Source organism: Anas acuta, chromosome 19 (assembly GCF_963932015.1).
Source record: "Anas acuta chromosome 19, bAnaAcu1.1, whole genome shotgun sequence".
Lineage (NCBI taxonomy): Eukaryota > Metazoa > Chordata > Aves > Anseriformes > Anatidae > Anas > Anas acuta.
This window is the reverse complement of record NC_088997.1, coordinates 4,273,565-4,287,633: the sequence shown is the minus strand read 5'-3', so window position 1 is coordinate 4,287,633 and position 14,069 is coordinate 4,273,565. Positions and strand designations below refer to the sequence as shown.

At 38.3% G+C, this 14,069-nt stretch overlaps 1 protein-coding gene across 6 annotated transcripts in view; it reads right to left on the bottom strand.

The window, feature by feature from the left end:
• The window catches only part of NCOR1 (nuclear receptor corepressor 1), a 65,818-nt gene that overhangs the window by 42,671 nt on the left and 9,078 nt on the right, over window positions 1-14,069 (bottom strand). For 4 of the 6 annotated variants that reach the window (XM_068656233.1, XM_068656230.1, XM_068656235.1 and 1 more), the window contains exons 2-6: window positions 8,484-8,661; window positions 6,453-6,592; window positions 5,176-5,371; window positions 3,347-3,529; window positions 1,364-1,477 (exon numbers count right to left, since the gene is read on the bottom strand). In XM_068656233.1, the coding sequence (XP_068512334.1) occupies window positions 1,364-1,477; window positions 3,347-3,529; window positions 5,176-5,371; window positions 6,453-6,592; window positions 8,484-8,591 (741 nt within the window). In that variant the 5' untranslated portion in view covers window positions 8,592-8,661. Of the gene's footprint in view, window positions 1-1,363; window positions 1,478-3,346; window positions 3,530-5,175; window positions 5,372-6,452; window positions 6,593-8,483; window positions 8,662-8,993; window positions 9,115-14,069 lie in introns of all 6 variants that reach the window. The other 2 variants (XM_068656232.1, XM_068656231.1) reach the window with 1 other exon arrangement.

Genomic DNA, 14,069 nt, shown 5'->3' with positions numbered 1-14,069 from the left:
TTCCACCAAAGTCCTTTGTCAGCAGACAAGGCTATCTGAAAGGATCCAGGATACTAATTCAAATTTGCTTCTTTCCCACTAATAGCTGTACACACTAGCCCTAAAACTAGATGCCTACAGAGAAAAACATAGGAGAAACTAATCCATAAAGCAGTTATGATTAGAAAGCATTCTGCTAAGTTCTAACTTCTTTACTTGTAATTTCAATCTTTAGATACTCTTTGGAACTCACAGCTGTACAAAATAATTATATATCGAGGCAGTATTATACTATACTCCTGCTAGAATGGTTTGTTTGGTCTGAAAACATTTAAAACTGAACTCCAGCCCTATTACTTCAATCAAATTTTAGCCAACTGTAGTTGAATATTAGAAGTAATTATCCTAAACTGTATGGTTTGAAGATGAAAGCTGCCAAGGGGTCTGTCCTCTTGTACAACTGCAGAAGAAAAGATACTAAACCAGTACTGTGTACACAAATGGCTTAGCCTTTCTTTAATAATCATTTAAAATAAGATAGTAGATACTGATGCATGATATCTGTATTAAGCCCCATTGATGCTGCCATTTTACAGTACATGTAATTCCTGATAATGAGAGCTCAAACCAACCGCTAAGTGGATTCACAAACGCACCAGGCTTGGTACTTCCCTTGCTATATAGATTGATATATGAAGAGCCACACAGAAGCAGCTAATAGATGAGTACACGCTGACACATTACTCCATCTTGATTAATACAGAAACAGGTTTCCCTACCTAATGGCACATACATAACGTGGAAAATGCAACAGTAACTTCAAAATTCTCTTGTATAAGCCTCCTGCAAACAAGGTTAGCAGAGAAAGAACTCCACAGCAGCCCATTAAGACTTTTTCAAATACAGCCTAATTTTGCCTGCTACCCACCATGAAACTCAGCTTAAGTCAGTCTTCTAAGGTGACTATATGATTTTAAGGCAGGTTTTCTCCTTCGGCTAATTTAAATGATGGGTCTTCAGCCAAATTTGTTAGTATTTATGTGAGGAGAACAGAAAGTTGTTTTGAATTCTTAATACACACATGTACACATTTATATAAATATTATGTACATGCATACATCAACACAAAGGTCTAGAGATGAGAATCATAGATGCATTTCCCTAGAATGTTTGTAAGATAGAAGATCCTGCGATCAAGAATAAAAACGTTGTGCAGAAATCTTCCATTTACAAAATTAATGTACTTCTTTAAATGAAAGGAGGGTGGGGGCCAAAATGAACAAAATACAAGTAGTAAAAATTGCCTCTCAGGAGTGAACTAAAGAATTTTAGTGCATTTGGTAAGACTCGCTACTACACTCATTCAATTGAAAAGCATGCTTACCCGATTTTCATCATAAATAATTTGGACAATACTGCGGTGCTTCTGTTCCACTGGAGGAGGGGAGACAGGCCTCTCTGGCTCCGGAGGCTTAGCAGCTTCTTCTTCAAGTTGTTGCTAAGAAACGAGAGAAAGAAAATCAGCCATCCGCACCATGCTACCCTTACCAGTAATTAGTCACCAGATAAAATATGCATCCGATCAACGGCTTGCACTGCCTGTTATTTCTTTTTTTAACCGACAAGGTACGAATTGAAAGGTTTTAATGCCCATGGGGATGGTAACATGACCATTCTGTGCTACTGGTAAACCAAACCAGCTGTTTATTAGATTCACTTGCATTGTCAGACTTGCTTCAGCTTGACACTTAAAGCCACTGTAGCAGTGTATGTTATCACTATGTAACTTTAAACAAGAACATGAACTTCAGAGAAAGCCTGCCTTCCCACAGAAGAAATTAGCCCCATACATGTTTGTCTACAATGTAGATACCTAAGGGTCATTATTATCACTGTTTTATTTTTTAAAAGGTACAAAAATCCTTCTAGCAATACAGAAAACATCACTGAAAAATACTTTGCAGTAAACACAAACCACTCCATGTGTACTGAAGTTCACAGATTGTTAAAATATCAAGCAAGCAAGCAAAATACCTTATTATAATCTTCCTAACTGTTATAATAACGTGCTTTGCTTTCACTTCAAATAAATACAGTTCACTCTTCATTTTTAAACTGCAAATATCCTTCATTCATGCCTACCACAAACATACAATAAAGTATGTTTGATGCAAGGGAACCATCCAGTCTTACAGTACTGGCTAGGGTGTGCTATACTCTTGTGTAAGAATTCAAAAGCTAATATTTTCTGCAGAATGCCATAATAAGCAGGCTTAGTTAGTGAAAACAACAGCAACTTTGTAATTCTTTAAGTCCAGCAGTACAGACATGCCCAAATGTACTTTCACAGATGATATGCATAATCAAAAGTACGTGCTGATTTTGTGGAAAATTTAACAAGCAAGCAAACAAAAATATCCAGCACCCTTAACGCAGAGTCAAGTAGTTAGTGAAATCCTTTTTTGTTTTTCTACTGAAAGTCATTTTACAGGTCATTAAAATTCAGAAGTAATTAAATGCTTCCAGACGATAAAAATATATGGCTCTAAACAGTCACATATTTGTTACCCTGGACCTACAGATTACAAGTCTTATATCATAACAGTCATTTCCTAGAGAGTTCCCACTAACGAGACTTAAAGGTGGCACTACTCCTATCTGGATCTTTGGAAGTCAGAAAAAGCAGACAAGGACTTTTAGTCAGTGAGTATCAGATGCCTAGACTGCAGATTCATTTTAGTTAGCCACATCTACAGGGAAGGCAACAAATACTGTCAACAAACATTGCCTTTGCACCTGACTGAAGTGCAGTTTTGTGTCGTGAGGCATAGCCAGGACCATACTAAAAAGTGTTATTTCTCCCTTTAGTTCTCTGCTCTGTTTACTTATACTCCTCCTACTACACTTTCCCTGAAGGTGACCTTTGCTCCAGATGTTAGGGTTTCTTGTCCTTGTGAAAGATGATCAAGGGACTTTTGCACAAGCACTGGTTTTGGAGATGCATGCAAGAGATTATCCCCTTGCACAGAGTGTGAAAGAAGGAAGACAACAGCTATCCCCTAAACAGTAGTCATCTTTAAAGCCAAAATTACAGTCACAGCACCCTTGTTTCCCTAGTCATCTAACAAGAAAGAGTTTAAAATATAAAGCCATCTGCTTCTGGTGTTCCTACTTGGCTCACATTTTCAAAAAAGTTCAAAACTGTATCACACCCAATCTATTTAAATGTTCTAGCAAAATCACATACACAACCTTCCCTATTTAACTGGTTCATTTGGTTCATGTAACCAAAAAATTCACCACCACAAGAAGCTTTTCCACACCTTTTTCACTAACAGATAACAACAGTAGTGTCTGCTATGCTTACTTGCTTTTTCTTCAGTTTAAGGATTTGCTGTTCAACTTTCGCAATTTCACGATCTACACGGTCCATGCTCTGTATCAGTTCTTCCTTCGACAGCTTTGAAGGCGAAGCATTCTGGTCCTCCCCACAAGGCTGACCAGAAATTGGAGATGATGGTCCCTCATGCTTTCCTCCAAAAGCAGGGTCCTTTCATGGAGACAGGAGGCAGGGCAGAATTGAACAAAATCAGTCATATTAATAATGTGCAAATGAGTGTTCAGTAAACAAACTAGCATGCATAAATTAAACAAGAATTTCCAGTTATCTATAGCTTAGGTAGCTCCTTAACAGAGAGATAGTTTAAGACTTCAGTTTATCAGTGCTCTAAATATCTTAGAATTAACTGACATCTCATTTATGATACTACAATTTCAAAGTCTACCTTTAAAAATAATTAACAGCACATTTCAATATTTATCATGAAGATCAAAACATCTCCCTTTTAATATACAATATATCTTCAAAAATGTAAATAGTAACTTTTATTTTTAAATATAGGGTTGAGAGCTAATCCTCAATATTCTGCCCACATACTAATGAGGATATTCTTCAACATAACTGCGACTAGCCTGTCAAGAGTACATTCTGGGTTATTTGCATTTTCTTAGAGTGATGACTTGAAAGACTTTTCTTTTTCATCATGTTTCTATTTGTCTGTTTCCAAACAACATTAGAACATGGAACATGTCAAAATATGTCAGCACTGTTGTACCTTGTTTTTGTTTATGTACTTAGAATATCATGCTCCACAACTACCTAGTTGGCAAATGCTAGCTCAGTAAACACATCCCTCAATCAAGCCAAATTTGACCAAAATATTGTGTCCCAATACCACTTCTCCTCAAGAGAGCACTGGGCTGTATTTCTATTGAGACAGCAAAATTCTGTATGTAGTGCCTGGATAAAAATTCAGTTACATGCAAGCATGTTAACATTGCATACCTTAATTTGGTTTCTCCAACCCCCCCCTTTGCTCTTATCTTTGTTACACAGTACAGCAAGTTACTAAGAATCACATGCTATCATAATTTTGGTTTATTTCACATATGGTTTACTTACACAATAGAATGAATGGTAAAGACAAGGCAATATAAGTATTCTACTTTAAAAATTTGATGCCTATTAGCTTTTGAGTCCATATGGTAGATTTTTTCTTTAATGATATGAGTACATCAGATGTCATGGCCCCTAAACTCCACCTTTTTGGCATGTGGGCCTGTCTGCTTAGGTGAGTGGACAAGAGAAGAGATTCAATATTAGTTTTAAGATACATTAATATCTGCAATAGAACATATCCACACCAAACTAGACTGCCCTAGATTTATCCAAAATGAGACAGAGACAGGTATCATTAACATTATGTAAATTAGCAAATTCAGTTCTGATGCTTAAAAGGGACAGGAGGGATATATTTTGACTGTCCAGCAAATTATTCATTAGAGAAAAAAATGGACTTGCATGCGTTTGCCAGCAGTTTTAACTGAAAAGTAGAAATATTTCATATGCTATTATATACTATGCTATCATAACTTTGCAATTGAGGCTTAAACAACTTCAGAGTGTAGTAGTTACTCAGAACTCCACCCTCTGTACTGTGTTTGACACAGACTTAGCTTCTTGTTCTTTTTATGAATTAGTAACACCCTAAATCATGATTACAGTTTGTGGTAACGTGTAAAATTCATGAGACTGAACATAAGGAAATGTAAGATTTACCTAAGGAAAATAAAAAATGATTAGCTCACCACAACACAAAGTTACACCTTCAGTATTATAACAGAAAATGCCTTCACCTTCTTAATATCTGCAGATCTCAACCCTTCCTGCAGAGGATGTACTAAAGGCAAGACAGTAGCTGCACTGACACGCTGAAAATGGGAATCAGAAACTTGTTCAAGACGTGGTCGCTTAGATTCCAGTGAATCATGATCTGTCTGAGATGGACCTGGATGAAACTGCTGTTCATATCCAGTTCTTCTTTCCTGAGGCCTAGTATACAGAGAAATAAACTATTAAAATATGCACCTTCCACACAAGAAAACCATTTTCTGTTCATCAACAATTTCCAGACATACATTAAATGCAATTTAGCAAAACTCTTTCTAATCAGTGAAGCAGACAAATGTTTTTAAGTATGATCTTCAAAAATATAACTGTTAACGTCAGATATAGCCAAAATAAACTGCCAGCACTCACGCAGCATATGAATTTACTCCTAGCAGATATGTAATGTAATATTACTGCACATTTGAACATTCTTGAATATTGACTGTAAAGTAACCTATTTTACTGAGAAGATATTACCAATCTGAGACTAATGACAGCAATTCTCTGTAGTTGTCCCTACACTTCTTCTCAGTTAACCTACTGGACCCAGATCAGTTGCATCTATTTAGACAGAGACAGGAATGATGCACCAGACTAAAAGGGTGCTTAGAAAAAGTATCTCTTGCTAACGTAGGGTAGTCATCTGTGCTTAAAAGTCACATTTCTGTCTTCTACAATTCTCACAACTCAAATACCCAAATAGCTCCACTGTTTTTTTTCTTACCCAGACACACAAATACTACCTGCTGAATATGCAAACCTAAGATTTTTTTCCCAGTGTGATCTAGGAAATATGACAATATTCACACTGTAATGATTTTTGCATTTGTTACCTCTATTTTGTTGAGATTAAGTTATCCAAAGATACAAGCTCTACACACTTTTAGCCTAAACATCAAGAAGTTTGCAGTATGTAATAGGGTCCTAGAAGCTTTCTGTGGGGAGAGTGAAACAAACTGTGCTTTGTTGACTCGTTTCCTTTCTGTGAAACAAGCATGCAGTTAAAGCAAAGGGACTAAGGAATTACAAAGCAGATTAATACCAGGCAGTCCTACAACAATCAAATTCCAGTGTTCAACGATGGAGCACTGATTAATCAAGTCAAATACAGAGGCAAAAACAGTGAAACTCAAAAACCTTTCTATTCAAAAGTTAAAATTAGACTTTACAGAAAGCACAGACTCATAAAAGACTCTTTCACATATTTAAAAACAAACAAACAAACAAACAACAGTATCCTAACCTGTCAGAGCCTGGGTGAAACTCAGAAAGCAAAGAAGGCCGGCGCCGAAGTTGCTGCTGCTGTTGCTGCTGCTGTTGCAAGAGTTGGGTTGCCTGACTGACTTCCAAGTGAGACGAACGATAATCGGGAACCGCAAATTCCTAAGTGAAACACAGTTCAGGTGTTAACAAAAACAAAAGGTACAGAAGGTACAACAATTAAACAAGATAGGGGAGGAAAAACCGACCTCCTCTACCCAGACTTGTGCAAAGCATTTGGCTCTGTCCCACATGACATCCCTGTCTCCAAATTGGAGTGGCACGGATCTGATGGACAGACCACTCAGTGGATAAGGAATTGGCTGGATGCTCGCACCCAACAGTTCAATGTCCAAGTGGAGACCAGTGATGAGTGGCGATACTCAGGGGCTGATACTGGGTTCGGTGCTGTTTAACATCTTTGTCATTGACATTCACTGTGGGATTGAGTATAACTGGAAGGTCCCTTCCAACCCAAAACATTCTATGAATAAATGCTTGGTAAAAACGACCAAACAGGAGATTCTTAAAACCTAATTGTGGCTAGCAGAACACAGCTGCCTGGAAGCACTACAACAGCTGCTTCCGAAAAAGCTTGGGATGTACAGTTGTATATATTTCAGACTCACATTCTCTGCCTTGCACACATATTTGGTCAAGTACTGCATCAGCTTATAGAAAATCTAGCCCAATGCTCCTTAAAGGACAGAAAGGTAACTACGGGTTTACTTCTTACCTTCTTGGAACACTCCTGGGCCTGACAGGAAATCAATTCCACATACAAATTTAGTGCCCACAAATGTTCTAAGAGCCCACCCTCTCTAGGGATTTGTGAGGCTCAGAATTCTGCATTCATATTAAACGCACAGTAACTGTAGACAGACTATTTGCATATTCTTGGAAAATTATTGCTATCAATGCACATGCACTCAGCCACACTTACACTGGACACATTCAGTACGATGATTAAACATATTATATTAAAGCAAAGCTAAAACAAAAGTTTACGAATACAATTTCTATTAATTTATTCAAACTAGGAGAAACCAGTGATAAAAAAGGATATTTATATTAATTCTTCACAATAAAGACAAAGAATTACAGAATTCAGTTTTCTGTCAAAAAAGTCAAAGAGGTGTTACTTATATAATCTTGAAAAAAATAAAATCCAGTGCTTTTAGAAAAAAAGATGGAGTGGAGGCAGGGAAAACAATTATTTATCTAAACAACACTAGCAGCAGGTCTCCTAAGCAGGCAAAACACTTCCTTTGCCACTTCAATACGTTTTTTTGTTTTTACATTTCATTTTTCAACTTCATCTCCAAGAGGAAGAAAATCAAAAAGATTCAACATATTGAGCAGACAAGAGTATCAACATACAGTCTTCAAGACAGGCTAATTTTTTTTTTTAAAGTATCGCTATTTTTACTAGATTCACAAATATTAAGTAATAGGAAATACTGTCAAGACAACAAGCTTTAGGGTTTTATTTAGGTTACCTTCACCACTTTATAGAGTATTTTTAATACTAGTCTATGTAAAAAGAAATAAGGGGAGGGAAAGAAAAAAAGAACAAGCAAAAACTGAACTTTAAAAAGCCAAAATTGCAGTCAAGGATTTTAGTAATTTCAGCTAGAGCACTGCAGGAAGGCATAATTCAACAGGTAATTATATCCTTTCAAGTTAATACTTAGGAAGGAGCCAGGGAGAAGTACATTACTACCGATTATACTTTCCAGAAGTTACACCATAGTCAGACCCTCATTTAAAGAGGAATATACTTGAATAAGTGCACCCATCAGCCTTGATGCAAGAGCCAAACTTCAAGGGTACAAACAACATTGTTCATGTGAAAACAGAGCAGCTGCAGACCGGTATGCCCAGGTGAAACTGACTGGGGAGATCTGTGTAACAACTTGTATTATAGTGATTAAAAAAAAAAAAAATCCCATTTGGCACAGCAAACATCTGAATTACACTCTTGATAAAAACTGTAACCCTAATGACTGCTTACCTGCTGGTGTCGGGTGCTAGGGAAGGTGTACTGGACAGAGTGAGTAGGATAACGACTCTGTTCTGTGCTGAATGCTCCTTGGTTAGGAGGGTAGCCTGAACTTGACATTATCAGAGAAGAAGTCTTCACAAAGCTGTGAGATCAAGACCAGCAAGCAATCATGTTTCTAGGAAACCGCCTAAAGGAAAAAAGATCACTGATAAGCACTGAAGTACCAGATGTACTCACAATACATTACAGCCATAGTCACCTAAGCAAAACAACCATTACCAGTAAAAGCTTTTTCCTGATGTATTTATTTAATAGGTTACTCTAGTCTGAAACATGTTAACAAGTCTTAAATGGGCTCAAAACCAGATATGTCAGCATTGTCCACACAAAGATTTGAGTATTATATTGTCAGAAAACATCATTTCACCAGTTACCAGTTGAATTAATAGGATTTTAAAAGAAAAGTAGGTCACTTAAATAGGTGTTAAAGAGGTTATAATAGTCTATAGATGGACTCACAATTTACAGTAAGTTTCTTTAGCACAACATGAAGTTCACTTTCGTTTCTTCTACAGTTTTTGGACTCTATGAACTCTTTCCTACTTTCAGGTAGTCTTAGGGTTGCTTGACTCGATGCCGCCTACAGTTCATTAAACCACAATGCATTAGTCAGGCCATACAGCATTACCACCATCTAACAGCAACTTGACAAAGACAGTTCTTAGTAAAAAAAGAACTAAGAGGAAAAAACACTAGTTCAATTGACAGCACAGTTCTTCCTATACGGGATGCCAGCAACTAAATATACTATGAAACCTTAGAACAATCCTGCTCAGTTGATGTTCAATGAATGATTTGCCTCTATTGCATTCTCAGCTGCAGATTAACAGTGGACACTTAAACGTACACTGATCCGAGGAAGATTTAAACACTGAAAAAAGCATTCACTAATGAAGTCCAAGCATCTATCTATGAAGCTCTATATATAGATTCAGCTGCCAAAATCATCTGATGAAGACCAGAAGTTACCTATACCTCTTGTCCATCTCTGCTCTCCACCTCTGGTCCAGAGCCTGGCAGACACACCAGGCCTTCAAATAAAGTACCTGCTGACCCCTGCCTAGGTGGCTTCATTTTGAAGTGTATTCGATTGCAACCTTTCACAAACACCACATGTAAAGTTACACTTCTCAACTGCATTTTCCATTATAAGTCAATAGACAAAATCAGCTCAGGGAAGGATCAGACACTATACAAATAAATCTTAAAGTTTATCTAACATGTTTTGTCACCTCTGTCCTGATTAGTTTCTTTTCCACCTAAGAAATAAAGTTTTATAGATTGGATTATCAGAATAATGAGAGAAATTTAGATTTATCTGTTTTTCGGATATTAGGTTTCAGAGATTATAAATTTTAGCCTGATTTTCAGGTATGAAGAATTAAAGAAAAGCTTACAGCTTTGATTTCAAAGCTATACTACAAATCAGTAGTTGTGTGCTATATAGTACCTCTACATCTCATATTGTATCTATAATTCACGTCCATGTGGCAAGTTCTAATATAAAGAATTATTCATCGTTAACATTTACTATTCTTCACTGCATTCATTAGAGTACATCTTTACAAACTATATGATGGTCTAATAAATCTGAGTTGTATGTACACCATTTAATAAGAAACAACCTCAGCAAGCAAGCAATTTTGGGTAATATACATCGTGCTACATAGCTGCAAGCTACCTGAACACTCACATGTATTCCTGAGTCCAAGCTACAGCAAAAAGAAAACGTCTGATTTTACTCTCTCAATTTCCATGCAAGTCCGCATAAAATTTTGGCATACAGCTAACTGTCAGCTTGATCAAATGTTTGCTAATGTGATAACTACTCCCATCAAAGGCTGGAGAATGTTTTATTATTAAATGGATAACTGGGTCCAGGGTAGAAGGATACTCAAACAATTTCAGTTTACAAAAGTACAAATCTTAGTTTAATGAACTGTTGATGCCTTAACTTGTACTGTCTCACCAGCCCTGTACTGTCATATGCAGTCTTCATAAATACGTGGAAGATGTCTGACTGAATTTAACATCATATTTATGCTTGATAAACTGAAAAAAACTTCAGTGAGGAACACAGACAGTAATACTGAATTTGATCAAAGCTCCTTTAGCCCCATAAGCTGTAGCTGACAATGATCGGTAGCATGCTATTAGCATAAAATCTAAAAGAGGAAAGGCAAGCACACAGCAGGACTTTCCCAACAAGTTCTCCAGCCTTTTAGCAGCTTGTGACTCTGGGACTTCTGGAGCTGGAGCCCTTCTGTTTCAGATTTCTTAGTTGCTTTCTCTTCCATTGGTTTGTCCAGCTGTTTTCTGAACCAGACTAAGTTCTCAGCATTCACAACTGCTCTTTGCACTTCTACAGCTCAGTGACATTTCACATGAGAAACCACCAGCTTTTGTTTGCTTTGGACCTGCTACCTTCATCTGCTATCTCCAGTTTTGGCACTGGAACAACCAAACATCTCATTCCTTTTTTTTTTTTTTTCCCCTCTGCACACGTGATTCCGTAGATTTCTTTCATATCCCTTTAGTTCTATCTTTTCCACACTGATCCCCTAGTCTGCTCAGTTGTTCCTTGTCAACCCACTTCCAAACCTTCTCTATTTCTGGGGCGCCCACGCGGAGGCAAAGGGAGCCAGAAACATTCTGGGAGAGCACCAGTAAATACTCATCCTGTTCCTCTCCTCTTCCCTGGCATGCTGGCAAGTCAAGCAGATCTAAAGAATCCGGAGATGCAGAGGATCAGAGGAACAGCCACTTGAAAATAACATATAAATATAGGCCAACTACTACACGATTCAAGGTCCTTTCTAGTTCATCTCTGTCACGTTGCATCTTCTTTTCTCTGTGTTCAGTCAAACCAGCAAGTTGATCATTAACCCAGGTGCTGAAAGTTCAGTCCACACTCACTTGTATGATGCTGCAAAGGTTTTTTCTCCATTCACAACAGCTTCAGTGTGCAGGTTGCTACGTCTGTGTTACAATTGTTAGTCTTGAAATCTTCACACCTGCCTATGGTTAGGAAATCACAGATCCTAGACACTGGTGATGCAGACACATGAAATCCCTCTGCTTATCTAGGGAATAAGTTTTACCCAGGGAAGGAGGAGGGAAAGAGTGATTCAGCTGGGTCACTGCAAGTATCACCCAAATTCTTCATGCAGCATTCAGCCCTAGCCAAAATTTATACTTGTACACCTGCCATAAGTTTTAACAGCTCAGAATTTCTTAGAAACAATTTAAAACCTTAAAGCTTGACTAGCAAACATCTTTAAACCAGGAGTGCCCCAACATTTATCTTTCATATTCCATGACCCTGGCAACCCCAAAAATGATCACTGGGGATCACCAAGACAAAGATGTCAGAATTTGCAAACCGCATGGATCACAAACTACAGATTCTTACTTCCCTGTGATTATGCTTGAGAATAACTAAGTCAAACTATAGTAACAACAGAAATAAATACTAAAATAGCCAACTTCACTGGAAATAATATAATTTTAGATTAATACGATCCTTTTTTAAGGCAGTTAAAAACAAAAGGAAATGATAAAAAATAACATATGTGCACTTGCATATTTCTTCAATTTTTAAATATCACCACACATCCAGCAGCAAAGAGAGGTCCTAACTGCCTCTCCAGATTCTGTACTAGAAGTGGAAAAAGCAGAAAGATGAGGGACAGGAGGGGGACACAGCGTACCAGCACAAATGTCCTTCATGCATCCAACGACACTAACGCAAGCCCACATCCCATAGTCTAAGCAGTCTATGCAATACACATGAAAACATTTAGTCTAATGGCCTTCTGAGAACTGGCAGGATGACCGCATTTGTAGCACCATAACCTCAAACAAACAAACAAAAAATTACCAACAGCAGAAGGCAACAGAAACACAATTAGAGGCTATAATTGTGGTCAATGAGAGGTGGAAGTGAAGAGAAAAAAAAAAAAAAAGGAAAGATGAAGCTGTAAGTGGGGGTTGCCTTATCCCCCACCCTCAGCCACACGGGAAGGCACCGATAAGACAGGAGGAAGAGAGGAAGAAAGCAGGGCGTAACAGCAGAGGAGGCACATGGCTATGCCCTGGCACTGCAAAGGTGCAGCAGGAGCTAAAGGATGGGGATCCTGTAGGAGATCTCACTCCTTTTAGGACAACAATGACATTGTGGTACAAGAGCACGTAAAATGACTCTGAAATGCAGCATTCCCCTCCCCTCTCAAGCTCCTATTCTTGTCACAGGCATTCAGACGTGCCTGCACGCTCTCCTAATTTGACCTCTTTACATGCCCTGCAGATCCCATCTTATCTGCTGATCTCTTGGTATGAGCATATTTACATTCTGTCATATGCAGGGGGGTGGCGGTGCTGGCATTTGCCTGTAGAATTACCACCAACATTCTGCTGATCTCTGCTTTATTACCCAACTCTGCAGCTGTGGATGCATGCACTTGACTTTAGCTCTGTAGATGCAGGCACCCTCCCAACCTCACACGTAGCAGCATCTGCCTCTACCTCCAGCAGTTGCTTACGTGCATCCAGCAGACAGAATTTCTTCACAAACCTATTTCTTGGTCACGGAGGGTAATGCCACCTCCCTGCTGTCACTTCTCAAGGTTCCATACATTGAGATTACATTTAAATATGGCACTCTTCTTGAATCAAATTATAACTGTGCATAGAGACTGTAAACAACCTTGTCCAGGCTTTTCTCACTGCTGTATCTTTTCATTAGTCATGACAAACCTTGTCTTCCTCTACTCAGACACAACCCGGATCCCCCTGTACAGCTCCCTGCTACCAGCTCTCGCTGCCTCTCCGATCTTTCCACCAGTTCCTGCTCCCACGCCAGACCAGAGGCTGCTCATTTTCATTTTTAGCATCCTTGGCAAACTACGACACAAGAAATCAGCTTCCATTTCTGCTCACTCAATGAAGGCAAGACTCTGTTTTTTCAGACCGGTATTTTCATACCATCTTCTCGTGTCCTTCTGCAGATTTCAGAGCGTTCTCATATAAACATTTATAAGAACTGTTACAGACTTTGGAATTCTGCCTTAAATGTCTGACAAAGATAAAGTTAGGTCACGAATACTTTCATACAGCTGCCAACCATGCTGGCCGATCGTCTGTCTCACTGAATACAGACAATCAGAAGGGTCAGAAATAAGTATGTTTTATTCTCTGCTTCATAACCCGATCCATTCTTCTCCTATAGTGTCCCAGGTCATGACTGACATTCCTGGACTCTGTGGTAAAACATACAAGGGATGGGGAAACCCGGTAGTGTTAAATGGATAATATTAAAAAAAAAAAAATAATACAGGGGAAGTTGGAGTTAAGAACCAAAAAAAGAAAATGCTGGGTCTGGAGATACCTAGTTGAGAAAAGCAGTGAGAACAGTTTCAGGAGCTGGGAGGACACACTTAGCCCTGCGATAATTCAAGCTCCTCAGATAAGGAAATGATTTAACATTGTTTATTTCTAAAAGTACGACAGCGTTTGTCTCTTTGGCCAGCTCAAACT